The 19,090-nt window shown below is 53.3% G+C and overlaps 3 protein-coding genes across 3 annotated transcripts; 2 read left to right on the top strand and 1 right to left on the bottom strand.

The window, feature by feature from the left end:
- Nucleotides 1-1,558: 1,558 nt before the first annotated feature.
- Nucleotides 1,559-9,854, top strand: BO95DRAFT_463407 (putative 1,3-beta-glucan synthase component FKS1; the record flags this gene model as incomplete). The annotated part of the gene is made up of 6 exons (XM_025588990.1): nucleotides 1,559-1,707; nucleotides 1,773-7,346; nucleotides 8,078-8,449; nucleotides 8,537-9,047; nucleotides 9,119-9,610; nucleotides 9,672-9,854. The coding sequence occupies 6 exons, from the start codon at nucleotides 1,559-1,561 to the stop codon at nucleotides 9,852-9,854; spliced, it is 7,281 nt and encodes a 2,426-aa protein (XP_025442579.1).
- A 1,019-nt stretch (nucleotides 9,855-10,873) lies between these two features.
- On the top strand, nucleotides 10,874-11,800 carry scw4 (putative cell wall glucanase (Scw4); the record flags this gene model as incomplete). Its single annotated transcript, XM_025581841.1, has 2 exons — nucleotides 10,874-11,636; nucleotides 11,718-11,800. Coding segments are annotated over 2 exons (846 nt in total), but the record flags the coding sequence as incomplete, so codon positions are not given.
- Nucleotides 11,801-12,540: 740 nt separating this feature from the next.
- Nucleotides 12,541-18,677, bottom strand: BO95DRAFT_431601 (class I alpha-mannosidase 1A; the record flags this gene model as incomplete). The annotated part of the gene is given in 8 exon segments (XM_025585019.1): nucleotides 12,541-13,946; nucleotides 13,997-14,308; nucleotides 14,386-14,620; nucleotides 14,712-14,883; nucleotides 14,903-14,987; nucleotides 15,111-15,268; nucleotides 16,039-17,628; nucleotides 17,689-18,677. The coding sequence occupies 8 exon segments, from the start codon at nucleotides 18,675-18,677 to the stop codon at nucleotides 12,541-12,543; spliced, it is 4,947 nt and encodes a 1,648-aa protein (XP_025442577.1).
- Between the last annotated feature and the right edge of the window lie 413 nt (nucleotides 18,678-19,090).

Here is a 19,090-nt window from a genome sequence, read left to right as displayed (position 1 = left end):
ATCTCAGGCACTCAATTAAAGCAAAGTATAGTGTATCTTTGGTTACATATACAATGTAGCTACATACTCTGGAGTTACAGCACTGTACATAAGCAGATGGCCCAGCCTCTTGTTCGTGATGTCAAGAATTGCTGAGCAAAGCTGATCAGTAAGGTACCTTGGGTACAGGTAGTAGTAGCCTGGTACCTGCTGGATGGATAAGTGTAGGTGACTGGGAAAGTGGATGGATGGATGAATAGCTGATGGAGGAGGAGGAGATGGTGGTGGGTACATACAGTAAGTACTCTCTTATTACACACGTTATGCTGTTTTGCGTGTATCTAACATACCGAGATGTGGTAAATATTGGTAAATACCAGGTACCACTGCATGCACCATCCCATGGAACATTACGTGAAGAGTTGCTGGTTGGCTGCATTTCCCCGCCCTGGCCTGGCTGACCGGGCATATTTACCACTAGTCCAGGAGAAATCGGTATCGCGACTAGTATTTTAGCAGATCCAGATCCCAAAATAACCACAAGTCTCCTCTCCCCCCCCTTCCCTTACACACTCTGCCCCCCCTCCTCCACCCTCCTCCCCCCCCAATCCAATCCTAGGGAGAGAAAAAAAAAAGCCCTGAGGACTTGAGAAAGGACTGTATTCTGTATTAGCTCGAGAACGACAGCGAAAAGACTGGCCCAGTCAGTAGCGCCAGTGCTATCTTCCCTGCTTGTCGGTCAATCAATTCCCTTTTTCACCACTACCCGTCCAACTCAAGCAAGCCTCCTCTAAGCGTCCTTCTCTCTGGGTCCTTTCCTTCTTTCGTTCCCTCTCCCTCTCTCTCACTCTCTCACTCTTTCTTGCTTGCTTCTTCCCTAACCTCTTCCTTTTTTTCTTTTCGGTTCCCTGTCTTGTTCAGTCCACTCTTTTGTTCTTATCATCCACTCCCACCCACTCCCCCCCCAAAACACCTACCCCCAAGTCACCCAACCACTTTTCCCCCCCAGGAAAACGCGACTTGGCTCCCTTCCTTCTTTCTGATTCTTTCGTTTCGAGGAAAGAAGAGGGAGGTGTTGCTTGACTGAGATAGGTTCGACCTACAACGGTCATTCATTGACGCCTTTCGCTCGCCCCCCCTTTAGTTCAGTTTCGACCAACTGGCTTGACCCCTTCCACTCGTTTAACAAACGGACTTTACCAACGACATCCCGACTTCGCCTTACAAGTCGGTCACCAGCAGAATCAATTGTTTTCGGTTTGAGTTTGAATCACTTTCAACACCGTTCAACTGTCGGGGACTGGTGCCTCCAGGGGACAAAAAGCGCTCTCGGTTTCAGTGTACTCGACGTGTTTCGACCTTTTCGATCTTTAGCGAACGGATCCTACCAAGAATTCGACTGCCTGTTATATGCTCCAGCCATCGGGAATATTTTCAGCTAATTTTTAATGGGTCATTGTTCATGTAAGTCCTGACCACCCCGGTTACGGGATGCTCCTTGCTGGGTATGACTGCGGAAACTCATCACTCGCAATCGTATAGAACCTCTTCGAAGAGTTAGTGATTGTGGCACGTCAAAATGTCCGGTTATCCCGCAGCAGCAGGAGGGGGCCACTACGAGGAGGGCTACGGCCACCAGCAAGAGCATGGTGACTCGTACTACCAAGACGAGCATGGCCAGGCTTATTATGATCATGAAAATTATGGTGATAGTTACTATGATAGAGGGTATGTGACCTGGGCTCCCACTACATCTCGCCACCCGAGGAGCTGGATTAACCTGTGGTCAACAGAAATCATTACAACGCCGAGGGAGGCCAAGGGTATCAACAAGAAGGCGGTTACTATGATGGTGGCCACCAAGACGAGTACTACGGCGACCAATACTATGACCAGGGCAACCATGGCGGCAATGGCAGACGCCGCGGCGAGTCCGAAGAGGATTCCGAAACATTCAGCGACTTCACCATGAGATCCGAGACTGCTCGAGCGGCTGACATGGATTACTACGGCCGCGGCGATGAGCGTTACAATAGTTACGCCGACAGCCAGTATGGTGGTCGTGGTGGATATGGCGGCGGTTACCGGCCACCTTCCTCCCAAGTCTCCTATGGTGCCAACCGTTCTTCCGGGGCCTCCACCCCCGTGTACGGCATGGACTACGGTGGTGCTCTACCTGCTGGTCAGCGCTCGCGGGAGCCCTTCCCCGCCTGGGCCTCGGACGGTCAGGTGCCTGTTTCCAAGGAAGAAATCGAGGATATCTTCATCGACCTGGTCAACAAGTTCGGTTTCCAGCGGGACAGCATGCGCAATATGTACGACCACTTGATGACACAGCTGGATTCCAGAGCTTCTCGTATGACCCCTAACCAGGCTCTCTTGTCGCTCCACGCCGACTACATTGGTGGTGACAACGCGAACTACCGCCGGTGGTACTTTTCTGCTCATTTGGATCTGGATGACGCCGTTGGTTTCGCGAACATGAAGCTTGGAAAGGCCGATCGTAAGACGAGAAAAGCTCGCGCCGCGGCCAAAAAGGCTGCCCAGCAAAATCCCGAGAATGTTGAAGAGAACCTCGAGGCTTTGGAGGGAGACAACAGTCTGGAAGCTGCCGAATATCGGTGGAAGACCCGGATGAACCGCATGTCTCAGCATGATAGAGTACGCCAGATTGCCCTTTATCTGCTGTGCTGGGGTGAGGCCAACCAGGTCCGTTACTTGCCGGAATGCCTCTGCTTCATCTTCAAGTGCGCCGATGACTACTACAGCTCTCCCGAGTGTCAGAACCGGGTTGAGCCCGTGGAAGAGCTCACATATCTGAATGAAATCATCACCCCCTTGTACCAGTTCTGCCGTGATCAAGGTTACGAGATCTCAGATGGCAAGTATGTTCGTCGCGAGCGTGATCACGACAAGATCATCGGTTATGATGATATGAACCAGCTTTTCTGGTACCCCGAGGGCATTGAGCGCATTTCGTTCGAGGATAAGACCCGCCTGGTGGATGTCCCGCCCGCGGAGAGATGGACAAAGCTGAAGGATGTGGACTGGAAGAAGGCCTTCTTCAAGACCTACCGCGAGACACGTTCCTGGTTCCATCTGGTGACCAACTTCAACCGTATCTGGGTTATCCATCTTGGTGCTTTCTGGTTCTTCACTGCTTACAACGCCCCGACGCTTTACACCACCGACTACCAACAGCAGTTGGACAACAAACCGCCAGGCTCTTATTACTGGTCTGCTGTTGGTTTCGGAGGTGCTCTGGTTTCCTTCATTCAGATCATGGCTACCATTTGTGAATGGATGTATGTCCCTCGCCGATGGGCTGGCGCGCAGCATCTCACTAAGCGGCTGTTCTTCCTCTTGGCCGTTTTCATCGTCAATCTTGCTCCTGGTGTTGTTGTCTTCGGATTCAAGAAAACCATCGGCGAGACGATTGCTCTCGTCATCGGTATCGTCCACTTCTTCATCGCCTTAGCTACGTTCTTCTTCTTCTCTGTCATGCCGCTTGGTGGTCTCTTTGGTAGTTATATGAAGAAGCACGGACGTCAATACGTTGCCAGTCAGACGTTCACGGCTAGCTTCCCTCGTCTCACCGGTAACGACATGTGGATGTCTTACGGTCTCTGGATTTGTGTCTTTGGTGCCAAGCTGGTTGAGTCCTACTTCTTCCTGACCTTGTCCCTGAAGGATCCTATCCGTATCCTGTCGCCCATGCGCATTCACCAGTGTGCGGGTGTCACTTATATCCCCAACGTGCTCTGCCACCGTCAGCCTCAGATTCTCCTGGGTCTGATGTTCTTCATGGACTTGACGCTCTTCTTCCTCGACAGTTACCTGTGGTACGTTATCTGTAACACGATCTTCTCCGTCGCCAGGTCGTTCTACCTCGGTGTCTCGATCTGGTCGCCCTGGAGAAATGTCTTCTCTCGCCTGCCCAAGCGTATCTACTCGAAGGTGCTCGCTACGACCGACATGGAAATCAAGTACAAGCCCAAGGTTCTCATCTCACAGGTATGGAACGCTATCATCATTTCCATGTATAGAGAGCACCTTTTGGCCATCGACCACGTCCAGAAGTTGCTCTACCACCAGGTTCCTTCCGAAGTCGAAGGCAAGCGGACTCTTCGTGCCCCTACCTTTTTCGTCTCGCAGGAAGATCAGTCTTTCAAGACTGAGTTCTTTCCCGCTGGTAGCGAGGCCGAACGTCGTATCTCCTTCTTCGCCCAATCCTTGTCCACGCCTATGCCCGAGCCGCTCCCGGTCGACAACATGCCCACTTTTACCGTCCTCATTCCTCACTACGGTGAAAAGATTCTGCTGTCCCTGCGTGAGATTATTCGTGAGGATGAGCCCTACTCCCGTGTTACTCTGCTGGAATACCTTAAGCAACTTCACCCTCACGAGTGGGATTGCTTCGTCAAGGACACCAAGATTCTGGCGGACGAGACCTCGCAGTTCAACGGTGACCAGGAGAAGAGCGAAAAGGATGCTCAGAAGAGTAAGATTGATGACCTGCCATTCTACTGCGTTGGTTTCAAGTCCGCCGCTCCTGAGTACACTCTTCGCACTCGTATCTGGTCTTCGCTACGCTCCCAAACGCTTTACAGAACTATCTCCGGTTTCATGAACTTCAGCCGCGCCATCAAGCTCCTGTATCGTGTCGAGAACCCCGAAGTCGTCCAGATGTTTGGTGGTAACTCAGAGAAGCTTGAGCGTGAGCTTGAACGTATGGCCCGCCGCAAGTTCAAGCTCTGCGTTTCCATGCAACGCTATGCCAAGTTCAACAAGGAAGAGCGCGAGAACACCGAGTTCCTTCTGCGTGCCTACCCAGACCTCCAGATCGCTTATCTTGATGAGGAGGCTCCGGCCGAGGAGGGCGAGGAGCCCCGTCTGTACTCTGCTCTGATTGACGGACACTGCGAGCTTCTCGACAATGGAATGCGCAAGCCCAAGTTCAGAATCCAACTTTCTGGTAATCCTATTCTTGGTGACGGAAAGTCTGACAACCAGAACCACTCTATCATTTTCTACCGCGGTGAATACATCCAGGTCATCGACGCCAACCAGGACAACTACCTGGAGGAGTGCTTGAAGATCCGCAGTGTTCTGGCCGAATTCGAGGAACTGACCACTGACAACGTTTCTCCTTATACTCCTGGTGTGCCCTCCGCTACTACGACCCCGGTTGCTATTCTCGGAGCCCGTGAATACATCTTTTCTGAGAATATTGGTCTGCTTGGTGACGTTGCTGCCAGTAAGGAACAGACATTCGGTACTTTGTTCGCGCGTACTCTCGCCCAAATTGGTGGAAAGCTGCACTACGGTCACCCTGATTTCCTGAACGGTATTTTCATGACGACCCGTGGCGGTATTTCGAAGGCTCAAAAGGGTCTGCACCTTAACGAGGACATTTATGCTGGTATGACAGTTCTGCTCCGTGGTGGACGTATCAAGCATTGCGAGTACTTCCAGTGCGGTAAGGGTCGTGATCTTGGTTTTGGCTCCATTCTGAACTTCACCACCAAGATTGGTACTGGTATGGGTGAGCAGATGCTGTCCAGAGAATACTATTATCTTGGAACTCAGCTGCCTCTCGATCGTTTCTTGTCTTTCTACTATGCCCACCCTGGTTTCCACATTAACAACATGTTCATTATGCTGTCTGTGCAGATGTTCATGATCGTTCTTGTCAACCTCGGTGCCTTGAGACATGAGACCATCACCTGCAAGTACAACTCCGACCTGCCGATCACCGACCCTCTCCGTCCCACGTACTGTGCTGACCTGAAGCCTATCGTGAACTGGGTCAACCGCTGTGTTATCTCCATCTTCATTGTCTTCTTCATCTCCTTCGTTCCCCTGGCTGTCCAAGAATTGACTGAGAGAGGTGTGTGGCGCATGGCGACTCGTCTTGCGAAGCACTTTGGTTCCTTCTCTTTCATGTTCGAGGTGTTCGTCTGTCAGATCTATGCCAATGCTGTCCACCAAAACTTGTCTTTCGGCGGTGCTCGTTACATCGGTACTGGCCGTGGTTTCGCAACGGCTCGTATTCCTTTCGGTGTCCTCTACTCGCGTTTCGCCGGTCCCTCCATCTACGCTGGTTCTCGTCAGCTTCTGATGCTGTTGTTCGCGACTTCAACTGTCTGGACTGCCGCTCTGATCTGGTTCTGGGTTTCACTGCTGGCCCTGGTGATCTCTCCATTCTTGTTCAACCCTCACCAGTTCGCTTGGCACGATTTCTTCATCGATTACCGTGATTACATCCGCTGGCTGTCCCGTGGTAACTCCCGCTCACATGCCTCTTCCTGGATTGCCTTCTGTCGCTTGTCTCGTACCCGCATTACTGGTTACAAGCGCAAGCTTCTTGGTGTTCCTTCGGAGAAGGGATCCGGCGATGTTCCCCGAGCTCGCATCTCGAACATCTTCTTCAGTGAAATCATCGCCCCTCTGGTGGTCGTTGGTGTTACCCTCGTGCCATACTTGTACATCAACTCGAGAACCGGTATCTCGAACGACAACAAGCATGCTTCCAACGCGATCGTCCGTATCGCCATCGTTGCCTTCGGTCCGATTGCCATCAACGCCGGTGTTGCGGGTATGTTCTTCGGTTTGGCTTGTTGTATGGGTCCCATCTTCAGCATGTGCTGCAAGAAGTTCGGTGCTGTCTTGGCTGCCATTGCTCACGCCATTGCCGTGATTGTCCTTCTGGCTATCTTTGAGGTCATGTTCTTCCTCGAGTCTTGGTCTTGGCCTAGATGTGTGATGGGCATGATTGCCATGGCTGCCATCCAACGGTTCATCTACAAGCTCATCATCTCGCTTGCTCTCACCAGAGAGTTCAAGAATGACCAGTCCAACATCGCCTGGTGGACGGGTAAGTGGTATAGCATGGGCTGGCATACTCTTTCCCAGCCTGGCCGTGAGTTCCTGTGTAAGATAACGGAATTGGGTTACTTCTCCGCCGACTTCGTATTGGGCCATATTCTCCTGTTTGTCATGTTGCCTGCTCTTTGCATCCCTTACGTTGACAAGTTCCACTCGGTCATTCTTTTCTGGCTGCGCCCGAGTCGGCAGATTCGTCCTCCCATTTATACCCTGAAGCAGTCCAAGCTTCGCAAGCGGAGAGTCATTCGTTTTGCTATCTTGTACTTCACGATGCTGGTTATCTTCCTTATCCTTCTCATCGCCCCTCTCGTGGCTCGCAACCAGAACATCAACCTGGGTTCAAGTCTTCCCATGAACATCATGCAGCCCCTCGACAAGGACAACAATGACACGATTGCCAGTTACACGGGTAGAGGTCTCCCCGTCGGGTTCTCCGGCTGGACTCCTACCAACCCGGCTGCCACCGCCACCTCCAGCTAGTGAGGAGTCTGTTGCCACGTTGGATTTTCATATTATCTTCTTCTCTACCTTCTCTCATTTTTTGCGAAAATGAAACATGGAAACGAGTTGTATAAAGTGTTCAGCGCCTTGAGGACGCTGCCGAGTCGCATACATTTGCCTTTGTTTTATTCTCATTGCTTCTTGAAGGACACTCTTCGCCCATGCTCTTTTCTGTCGTCAACATTAATGGATCCAATATCTGTCAATTGAATTCTGTATTCTCGAGGTGTTTTCCAGTCCTTTATGTATGTTCATTAGACTTGCAAGTTTCATTTTGTTCTCCACCATTCATTTTATCTTTGGTATTCTTGGACTTTTTCTCGTAGATGATGCTAGCTAGCAAGGAATAGCGTAAATGTAGGATCTTGTAGGGGTTGCTCAACTACGTAGCAAAATTGGCTACTGGTCCTCTGCTATAGGGGCTTCCAAGTTGCATCATGGATGGATCAGTCTGGATTTAGTGAGCGTCTAGAAACGTTGTCACATGACAATTAAGTACGGGCTGATAGGATGGCTGCCTGCAAGGAGCAGACGAAGTCACGTGCTTGCGGCCTGGGCTGTCCGGAAGTTGGGAAGTGCCGCGTCGTTTCGACTTTCTGACCAAAGCTCCTCCTTTACAGATCTCACACCTTTGATTCCAATGCCATCCGTTCGACTGTAGATTGCCGTTGTCGTCTTTCTTTCAGTTCTGGGATTTCCCCACCGACAGCGTCTTCGTTCAGCGCCACGAGCGCCTCGTCAATTTCGAGACCATGGATATTCAGGAGACACAGCGGCTTCTTACGGAGTATCTCCATGAACTCGCTGCCTTGTTCCATCGGGTTCCCGGCTCCGCGATCTTCCTCCGTTATGTGAAGTCCAGCTATCAGAATGACCCGATCCGCTCGGCCGTGGAGCTGTTCTTGTTCCTGTTCGCCGTTCGCTACCTTCTTGCGCCGAAGTATTCGACCAAGCCCGGTGTCGTCCAACTCTCGGAAGATGAGATTGATGACTTGGTCGACGAATGGACTCCGGAGCCGCTGGTCGGGAAGCCGACCCCCCTGGAGGCCATGGAAGTGGACAAGCGTACTGTCATCGTCGGGTAAGAGCTATTCCCTCGACTGTCCGACCTCAATGGGTTGGTCCACTGGTCCATCTGCTGACGCGAACGCGCGCGGGCCCTGTCCAGCCCCGTAGGCCCGAAATCCAAGCTCGCCAACGGCCGGACGGTCATGAACCTGGGCTCGTACAATTTCTACAACTTCAACACGAACGAATCCCTCAAGGAGAAGGCGATCCAGACCCTCCGCAACTACGGAGTCGGACCCTGTGGCCCGCGAGGCTTCTACGGTACCCAGGACGTGCACATGAAGACCGAAGCCGACGTCGCCTCGTTCCTCGGCACCGCGTCCTGTATCATCTACGCCCAGGCCTTCTCGACCATCTCCAGTGTGATCCCGGCTTTCTCGAAGCGCGGGGACATCATCGTGGCCGACAAGGGGGTCAGCTTTGCGATCCGCAAGGGTATCCAGATTTCGCGGAGTATTGTCCGGTGGTACGAGCACAATGACATGGAGGATCTGGAACGGGTCCTGGCCAAGGTGACCAAGGAGCAGGCGCGGAAGCCGCTCACCCGACGGTTCATCATCACTGAGGGTCTGTTCGAGTCGTACGGTGATATGGTTGACTTACCTAGAGTTGTATGTGCTTTCTCGGCCGAGCTGTGGTTGTATGGGGGTCTTGCTTACTGACTTGACGCTTTCTTTTGAAGATCGAGCTGAAATTGAAGTATAAATTTCGCCTCATCCTCGACGAGACCTGGTCGTTTGGTGTTCTTGGACGCACCGGCCGTGGCGTGACGGAGCATCAGAACGTTGACGCGGCAGAAGTCGACATGATCGTGGGGTCGCTGGCCGGCCCATTGATTGCTGGTGGAGGCTTCTGCGCGGGATCGGAGGAGATTGTGCACCACCAGCGGATCTCCGCGGCGGCCTACACGTTCTCAGCCGCGTTGCCTGCTCTGCTGTCGACCACCGCGAGTGCCACGATCAACATGCTGCAAAATAGCCCCGAGACGGTGACGCAGCTGCGGGAACACACCAAGGCCATGTGGGCGCAGTTGGACCCTCGCAGCGATTGGGTGTACTGCACCAGTGCCCCGGAGAATCCCATGATGATTCTGGTTCTCAAGCCCGAGGTGGTCCACGCGAAGAAGCTTTCCGAGGATGATCAACAATTCTTGCTGCAGGATATCGTTGACGAGGTAGGTGTTGTCTGTCTATGTCTTTTCGTCTGACCACGATGCTGACTTTGGGTGCTACCAGTGTCTTGCCAACGGCGTCCTTATCAGCCGCCTCAAGACTCTCCAGGACAACTTCGAGCCGAAGCAGGTGGTGGAGCCTGCTTTGAAGGTCTGTGTGACGATCGGCCTGACGCGAAAAGAGATCGAGAAGGCGGGGACGATCATCCGCCACGCAATTACGAAAGTCCTGAGCAAGAGGAAGTGATTCGTTTTTGTCTGTTTCTCCGGCTGTCGTAGGGACCTGGCCATGACGTTTAATGCTTCCATGATACGCCCTCTGTCCTTTCATCATCGTATTCTGCCCCAGCCTCAGTATTTCCGGCCCTGTTGATAAAACCCACTGTCGAAGCACAGTTCCTGTACAGCATATTGCACCTAGATGCTAGGTGAAACGCTCCTGCACATGTCTTAATGGACGGTCGACTCGCATCATTTTTACTGAGTGGTGATCGTCTTTGTTTCTCCTACTTCTTTGGCTACATTGGTACCGTGGATATTTTTAGAGACCATATTATTTAATAACACTTTTTCTTCTTTTCTCGGGGGTTCTCGGGCATGGGGGATGATGCAATTATAGGGAGATCCAGGGGTAAGTAATTGTGGCTTGACAATCCAGGATAGGGCGGGGGGGAGGAGCCTTGATTATAAGGGGTTTGAAGTGTTGACATTCCGAGGATCGGTCAGTGGGTGAAGGGCGAAGGGTGAAGGGCTCAAGGTAGGAGTTATCCTGTACATTCCCTGGGGAGAAATGCTCATTCTTGTGTAGTGAATTCACTGGTGTCCCTGTTTCAGGAGGCAGCCCTGGTCAGGGAACAATCAATCATCTAGCTTTCCTTTTCTTCTTATCTTCTGACTGCCCAACTCAATGCACCATCCACCATCCACCGTGATAGCGGCGGACGACCAACACTGTGCAGGATGCAGTGGACGTGCAGTTGCAATTCCTATGCCCCCATCTTGTTGCTGCTGCTAGCGTTGCTGCTCCTTCTCAACAGCAACACCGTCTCCGCCCATCCACTCCGCCGCCGCAGCAGCCCCAGCAACAACAACAACAACAACAACAACAACAACAACAACAACAACAACAACAACAACAACTGGCTCCCCAACCCTTTAAGCCTGGGTCAAGATGCCACCGCAGCCCTAACCTGGCTCGACCACAGCGCCAACCAACTCAGCAACAACGTCGTCCACGGCCTCAACTCCGCCCTCCCTCCTGACCCCAACACCCTTCCCTCGCCTCCCTCACCTCCCCCACCCCCGTCAACAACCTCCCCCGACAAAAACTACGGCATCGCCTACTCCCCCTACACCGCAGAGGGGACCTGCAAACCCGCCACGCAAATCACCCACGACCTCGCCCAGCTCACCAGCTACGCCCTCGTCCGCATCTACGGCACCGACTGCGACCAAACCCGCCTCGTCCTGGCCGCGGCCCGGGGCCTCGGCCTGCAGGTCTTCGCCGGCCTCTTCGACCTCCGCCACTTCACCGACGATCTGGCGCTCATCATCGCCGCGGTCGGCGGCGACTGGGGCCGGATCCACACAATCGCGATCGGGAACGAACTCCTCAACAGCGGCCAGAACACCGCCGCCGAGGTGGTGGGCGCCGTGCAGGCGGCGCGCGCCACGCTGCGTGCCGCCGGGTACCCCGGCCCCGTCGTGGCGGTCGACACGGTGGCGGCGCATCTGGCCAATCCCGCCGTGTGTGCGGCGAGTGATTATTGCGCGGCGAACTGTCATGCGTTCTTTGATGAGGAGGTCGAGGCTGCCGGCGCGGGGGCGTTTGTGAGGGGCCAGGTGGGGAAGCTACTCGAGATGATGGAGGGGGATGGGGATGGGGATGGTGATACGAGTAAACGCAAGAAGGTGGTTATCACGGAAAGCGGATGGCCGCATGCTGGCCAGGCGAATGGGAAGGCCGTGCCCTCGTTGGAGAATCAGCGCGCTGCGGTGCGGAGTTTGAGGGAGGCGTTTGCGCGGTCTGGTTCTGGAGCTGGTGCTGATGCTGATGCTGATGCTGATGCTGATGCTGACCCAAAGACTGGGGAAGAGGATGGCGAGGTAGGGCTGGTGCTGTTCTCCTCGTTCGATGATCTCTGGAAGGTGGATAATGGGTATACCTTTGGGGCGGAGAAGTTCTGGGGGATCCTGGGGCATTAACTCCTCCTGTTGGTATTCATGCTTGTTTCAGGGGATGAGGAAGGAAGGGTGATATCATGCTGGGTTTCATGATACTGTTTCTATTGCTTGCTCGATGTTTAGGGCTGCGTGTTTTCTCTGATGTGTATGATAGGATATGATTATGGTTGGTTACTTGTGGAAATCATGAGGGAATGAGGACTGTATGTACTATGATATCTATCTCAAGTTTCCTCGCTTGAAAAATTGGGTTCTACTTATCGTGGTCGATCTGCGGGACAGATCTTGTGTCTGTCATGCTTGGAGGTGAGGAAAACGTCCGTTTATTCAAGTCGTAATGTGAGAGGGTACAGTACAGTACACATGTTTCGCACAGAATACCAAATACCGTACATACATCCCCTGCCCGGTGGAGTAGACGGTACCATACGACCTGATCAAACGAATGGATCCCGCTGACGACGCAGTGGAACTCGGCTTCCATCAGATGGGGCAGGCAATCCCATGTTGTTTCAGGACCAGACTATTTTTCCGCAGTGGACAGTGCTTGATCGTTGGTATTACTCTCTAGTCTAGAAGACAATAGATGCCGTTTCTGTCACCAACTTGAGCAGGTCAAGGTGAAGTGCACATGCTGAAAAGCTCACTACTAAATAGCTCATAGACAAATTAAACCTCAGAACGCGCCGATATGCCAATGCGAGATGATTCTCAAAAACAAGTATCAATTAGAAAAGAATGGGAGATCGTCACTCCCCAACAGACATGTTCTGCACCGCCTCCTCGACACTGACCGGACCACCGGACTTGATCCCTAAGGATGTGGGCGGCCCGACAGCTTGTTCCTGCTCATCGCACGCATACCCCTCGCTCAAATGAGTCGAGCCTTCATGCTCGGCAGGGGACTCTGGTCGATGCGAGGAATCCCCTGGAGTGAGTCTTTCCCGTCCCGAGCGACGGGCTCGGGGAGGTTCGGGTTTATGCCCATGTTTGGAATTGGAAACCATACTGACCAAGCTGCTCCCACCCCCCAGAGCGCTCACACTATTATGATGGAGCTGGGGAACGACTCGCGAGGGACTGGTGAGCGGTGTGCAGTGGCTGGAAACCGAGAGAGTGGCCATGCCGGGGACAGTGGCATGGGTCGACCGTCGCGGCGGAGGGACCGCCGGCGGGGGGTTGGAGGCGGACCGACGCGGGGCCCGAGGAATTGGCACTGCTAGGCTTGATGTGCTGGTGGAATTCCGCCGATCGCCCGCTCCGCTGGCGACAGGCGGGGGTAGCGGACTCGTAGTTTGAATTTCCCGGTCCTCCGGAATTCTGTCCACGTGCTCATCATCTTCCGCCCTAGGACGGCCTCTCCAGCGCCGAGGATTCGGGGGAAGCGGTTTGATTTTCCCCCTGTTCGCCGACGGACTGAAAGGACTGTCCAAGTGAGCATTGTTTCGGCTCGGCGTGATCACGCCCGGTTTCTCGTGCTGCGATGCCACCTCCTGCACACTAAGCGACGATGACGAGGCCGGCTCGAGGTGCATCCCCAATCTCTGCGCCTGACTGAGCTTGCGATGCGCATTCAGCTTAGCAGAGCCCGTGCCAGCCTCATCATCGGCACGGGTTGGAGACAGATTCTCCGACGAGCTATCCACGGTACTCGTCGGGGAGAGTGTCTGGGACAGCTCCAGCGGTGCACCAAACTCGCCCTCAGGCGACTCGTCATTGCCATCGGAGGTTTTGAGGGGTGGCACCGCAGCCTTCTGAACCTCCGTCGACTCTTTCTCGCGGATCCAGTCGACGGCTGCGCATCGGAGAACCAGTCTTCTAGTTGTTTCATCTGCCTCGTTAAAATGCATGATTCTCTCTTGGTCCGCCTCGCTATGGAAGAGTTGACCATTGACCAAGATACTGAGCATCCGCTTGATGTCGTCACGTTTATAGTAAGGCGGCAGTCTCAGCTGCGTATGAGCGAGCAACGGATAAAGAACCCGGAGGTAGGTGTGTCGAAGGGCGGACGACTCTTCCGGCAGGTCCAGCAAGTTTCGGATCAAAATGTCAACCAGGACATGCAGATCGTTCGTGTAGAAGTATTCGTAGGTGCTCGGAGTGGTGAAGATCAGGTATAGAAGCTTAAGCGTCAGGAGCTGGAGGGACGTTTCGCCTATAGCATGTTAGAGCATTGGTCCGCACCCCACAACAGACACCACATACCTTCTCGATTGATTAGGAGGATTATATTCTCACCAAAGGTCTTGTACAAGTTTCCGTACATGGACAAAACCTTGATGACTTTGTTGGTCAGGAAATTCATGGGTGACTGCTCGTCAACGGGATCGTGCGCCGAGATCATGAATTGCTCGTTCAGAACCAGCTGCCCGAGAGTCATTAGCGATTTGCTTTCCACCTTGGACGCGACACTCACCAGAACGCGAATGACTGGATAATGATAAGGGTCGTTGACATCGTACGAGAGATCCTCGATGATGTCAAAGAGACCGCGAACAAAATCGTCGTCCACAAGAACTGCCATGCACACAGACAGGGTCAACAATTCCGAACCAAGGCATGTTTTGGGAAAAGAAACGCCGGCGCAAACCCACCCAGATCCTCGATTTTCACCCGCTGTATCCGCGACATCTCATACATCAAGTCCATGAGAAGCCGATGCAGGCCCGCCGGCATGCTCTCATCCGCCGAACGGTTGCGGACCTGCAGCAGTTCCAGCAACCGCGGAAACGAACCCTCCTCGTTCATCATCCGAAATGCCTCTTCATGTTGGCGACCGTCGAAAAGCAAGAGCGAGGCAATGAGATGAAGTGTAGCCGGGTCATCGTCCTGGAAAACAAATCATGCCCCATGTCAGACGTCGTCACACACCCCTTCCCACACATTACATGAGGCAATGTGCGAACTCCTCGGGGCGTACCTGCAACAAACAATAGATCATCTGTCGTCGAACATAGTCCGCATGCGATGCAAAGATGCTGGATGCCAGGAGCTTGTACAAGCACCGGGTAACATCCAACTCGCCCTGAAGGTATTCATCTGTCGGTTGTCCTGCGTCAGCTGGACTGCATGCGTTCGTTTCGGACGATCGCCTGAGAAAAACCTTTATACTTCGTAGCCAGGCTCAAATACGATCGAAGCGCATTGTCGATATGATCTTCCGAGGAGCAAGGGACGGAAACGATCTCTTGGATTTCTGCGGACAAGGTCGCGCAACAAAATTAGTTCCGAATGAATTGAAGTAGCGAGCAGAGGGGTTTCGCAGTATATTCTGAGCACGATCGGGCAATGGAGAAAGAAACAGACCGGTACTACTCACCGTCCCAGAATTGCTGCTCGTTCTCCAGGGTGACCTCAAACTCCATTTCCCACAGCTCAGTCGTCCTCGTCGGGCGTGGCGTGTCCCTGCACTCATCCCGTCTTGCGCCCGCAGCGAGGGAGTCGGATAAGGCGCTGCTCCAGCCAGGAAAGGGAGCACTAATGAGCGGAAGGAGGAGTTGGAGAGAAGGTGAGGAGAGGGGAGGAGAAGAGAGGAGAGGAGAAGAGGTTGGGTGAAGAGAGGAGGAGAGATGGGAGTTGGAGCGGAGAGGGAACGCTGTCAATAATCAATTGAGAAGGCGGGCGGGCGGGCGGGACGTCATTCCCGTCCTTCCTCCCTTCGCTTCGCTTGTCCCCCGCCTCTCGTCTCGTCTCATGGCCCCATCGTTGGTACTCTTTCACTCTTTCACTGATGACCTGATTACAGCCACTAGAAACAGCAAAGGGCCTAAATCAATTTTTCTTTCCTCTCTTGCACCTTGTAAAGAGACAGTGACATGTCTACCACTCCATTATCTACTTAATCCCGTACAATAGTACGACTATACAACACATCATCGTCCACAACAGCAGCAGCACCATTCACCATATATGAGCCTTTTATTTCCAAAGCCAGCTAAGAAATAACAGAGCCCATCCCACAAGAAAAGCGAAGGGGGACAAAACAGTAAAAGGGAGGGCGAATGCATCAATCAACAACTCGTGGACTGGACCGTGGTATCTGTACTTTTACAAGCAAAAGCAGCAATGTGAGGAAGCAAAGAGTAAGAACGGGGGAGAATTAAGAATCAAGCAGGACGAACGCAAAATGCACATGCATACAAAGCCATCATTAGTTCGGGCGCCTCAAAGGATGCGCTTCGGTATTCCTGCGGTGTGTCCGTTAGCCAGGGCACTTGATGGGGTTCACAACGAGAGGAAAGACTTACAGTACATAGTCGTCAAGGCTGACGACGGTCGGATCACTGAAAAGAAGGTAGAAGTACTTCAGCGTCTCCGCGAGCCAGAATGACTGCATCTCGTCCAACATCTCGGGAGTTGTGACGGTGACGTCGTCGATTGCTGAGTTGGCGAACTCCGTCCGAGTGTACTTCGAGACGGCTTGAAACATCTCCCAACCCTTCTTCCGCCACGACTCGTCGCCAGTCAGACGGTACATGATGAATACCGACTCGATAGCCTCAGGTCGCAGCAAATACTTGCGATTGATGAGCTTCGTCACCCCGGGAGGAAGGCGCTCATTACTGATACGTGTCGCCACGTACTCCTCGTGCGAGGGCACCTTCTCTTCTTCCTCTTCAGGAGGTTGCTCGGGTTCCGGCTTCTTCGGTGTGGCCTCGTCTTCCAAACCAATGACGTGCCAGTTACCGCGCTCGCGCTTCCCCAGTAGAGTCTTCTTTTTCTTCAAGTCAGCTACCTCAGCCTCGGCTTGCATTGCAGCCGCTGCCTCCTCCTTCTCCTTCTGCTCTTTCCGCTCCTGCGCCTTGGCAAAACGCTCCAGCATGTCAGGATCCAAAGCAGTGTGATAGGTCGACTCGTCCCATTCACAAGGCTGGCCTTTTTTGCACGGAACCAGGGAGAATTCTTCGGGCATGATACCACTCTTGGTAGATTGGTACGCCCACACACAGCCGTCAGTCAATTGCTTAGCCAGGTCCATATCTCCTTCCAAGCCGAAGAGTTTGGCTCCAATGCCAACCATTCCACCAAGAAAGCATGACAGGTGATCCCCTTTGTATTCCATGACCGTGGGGCCTGGCTTATTCTTGGGGATGATCGCTGTGCTCAGAAAGCGGACGTCCCAGCCGCCCTTGATCATAGGCTGGAAGACCAGATGTTGACGGATTGTGTTCATAGCTTTCTCGTACATGGAACGGTACTGATCATTGAGACCGCCCAAAAGCATATACTCCTTGGGCAGATACTCATATGTAGAGTCGGCAAGAGCTCCAAGGCTGTACTTCTCTTTGTCAATGGTGGCTGTGTCCAAACCCCCGGTGCACTGCGCTTCGGGGGCGCTCAGAGCTGCGCCACCGGGACCTTGCGCCACAGCTCCAGGGTACTCTGCAAGCTGAGCATCTTCGTGAAGAGACCGCGCATCGCGGGGTTTGAAGTAGTCCTGGTAGCTCTTCGCATCGGTCGGGGCCGGCTTGGTAGGATGCGGCTTGGAAGAATGAGCACTCGTGGTAGTCACAGGGAGCCGGTCGCGCGCATACTCCTGCTCGAGGCGAGCTTTGGTGAGTTCCTTAGTATTGGCATTGATATTGGCGTTGGCATTGGCATTGGCGTTGGCGTTGGCGTTCTTGCGGCACCCCGAGGCGTCCAACTTCACGGGCCACAAGCCGGGATATTGGGTCTGATCTTGAAGCTTCTCTAACTCGTTGGTAATGCGCGCAACAGCATCATAATATTTGTTCTCTTTGGTCAACTGCGCCAGACGTGTGAATTCCACTGAGAGCGAGCCGAGTTCGGCTAGAATGGCCTTCTTATCGGCGTGATGGGGTCTGGTCAAGTGAGATCTGTAACATGTACTTGTTAGGGGTTATGCAATTACCCGAGGACGGACGAAATTGACTTACGGGGTCCACTTGTACATAAGCGAAGGCATGCGGTTGGGGGTGTCAAAGGCTCCCATAAGAATCTCGGCCAGTTCCACGGCTTTCGCCAACAGGACATCATATTTGTGACCCGAAACATCGTAAGCACTAATCAACCCACCCAGGTAGCGAATGACAGTTTCAAAGAGGGGAATTTCGTTCCTCTTGGAGGTGGTAGTGAAGTCAATCGTCTTGACATAGTCGACTGCTATGGAGAACTCCTCTTTCAGATCCATCAACCAGAGAGTATCCAATGAATCCACCAGCGTAGCACCCCAGCCATTGAACGGATCTCGGAATCCACCCCGCAGAGGCTTGATCTCATCGTGTCCCATGGCGGAGGTCTTGTACCCAGTCCAGGCGCGCTCAAAGACCTCCTTGATTTCCGACAAGCGTTCGACGCGTGTCATTTTATCGGCCGAGGTTTCGTCTTTGAAATCCGCCTGCAGCTTCGGGATCGGCTTGGGCTGACCTGATGGCAACTGGATCATGTCCTCGCTCCGAATCGGGAAGAGCTCGGGCAGCTTCTGCCAATGTGGGCGTGTCCATGTTGCGGCGGGTGTTTCGACTCCCAATTTGCCTTGGCCCTTGACTGGAGCTCCAAGTCCAGTGGTTTTCCGGTTGTCCCCGTCCTTCTCGGTGGCAGGCTCCTCGGATGGCTGGGGGGATTCGGCTGAGATCGAGGGGGGACCCTCTACGGCCACATCAGGTGAAGTGTCCTTGGATTCTTCGGTAGAAAATCGCTCGGGGTTGTAGTCATGGGCGGACGGAGGAGAGGCCGGAGATTGAGGGGCGGCTTGCTCAGGAACGGCGGGTGGGTTCGGGGCTGAGGCCCCCGGTCGACGATCGGCGGGCGGCGATGCACGCCAACTAGCAGAGGATTGTTCTCGTGAACCGGCGAAATGAACAAGAGCTAGAACAAAGATGGCCGCAAATACCAGGAGAACCCGGTATCGCCGGGCTCGGAACATCATCGAAGAAAGTGATCGATGGGGAGGGATGAAGGTACGAGGCAGCACGAAGACGCCCCGGAACAAGGGAGGGGCGAGGGGGAAAGGGGAGGGAATCCTCAACGTGAGGAACGAAAGGTGAAAGAGTAAGCGGAAACGAATGAAGATAAGGAAAAGATTGAAAAGAGTAGGAACCCCCAAATGAGATGGTCAGAGAGACTAAAGAAAGAAGAAAGAGGGGGAAATACGAGCAGAAAGATCACGCGGTTCCCGGGGGAGAAAGGGAAAATGTCTTGGACCTGCAGGAGGTAGAAATCCGCGTGAGAAAAGAGTGAAGAGTGAGGAGTGAAGCGGAAGACGATTTAGAAGATGCTGGTAATGGGAATACTAGTCAAGAATTACTAGTCCCAAGGATCACAAACAGGGTGGAAGAA

Source organism: Aspergillus brunneoviolaceus, assembly GCF_003184695.1.
Source record: "Aspergillus brunneoviolaceus CBS 621.78 unplaced genomic scaffold BO95scaffold_31, whole genome shotgun sequence".
Taxonomy (NCBI): domain Eukaryota; kingdom Fungi; phylum Ascomycota; class Eurotiomycetes; order Eurotiales; family Aspergillaceae; genus Aspergillus; species Aspergillus brunneoviolaceus.
The sequence above is the reverse complement of the archived record's forward strand: the minus strand, read 5'-3'. Positions and strand labels throughout refer to the sequence as shown.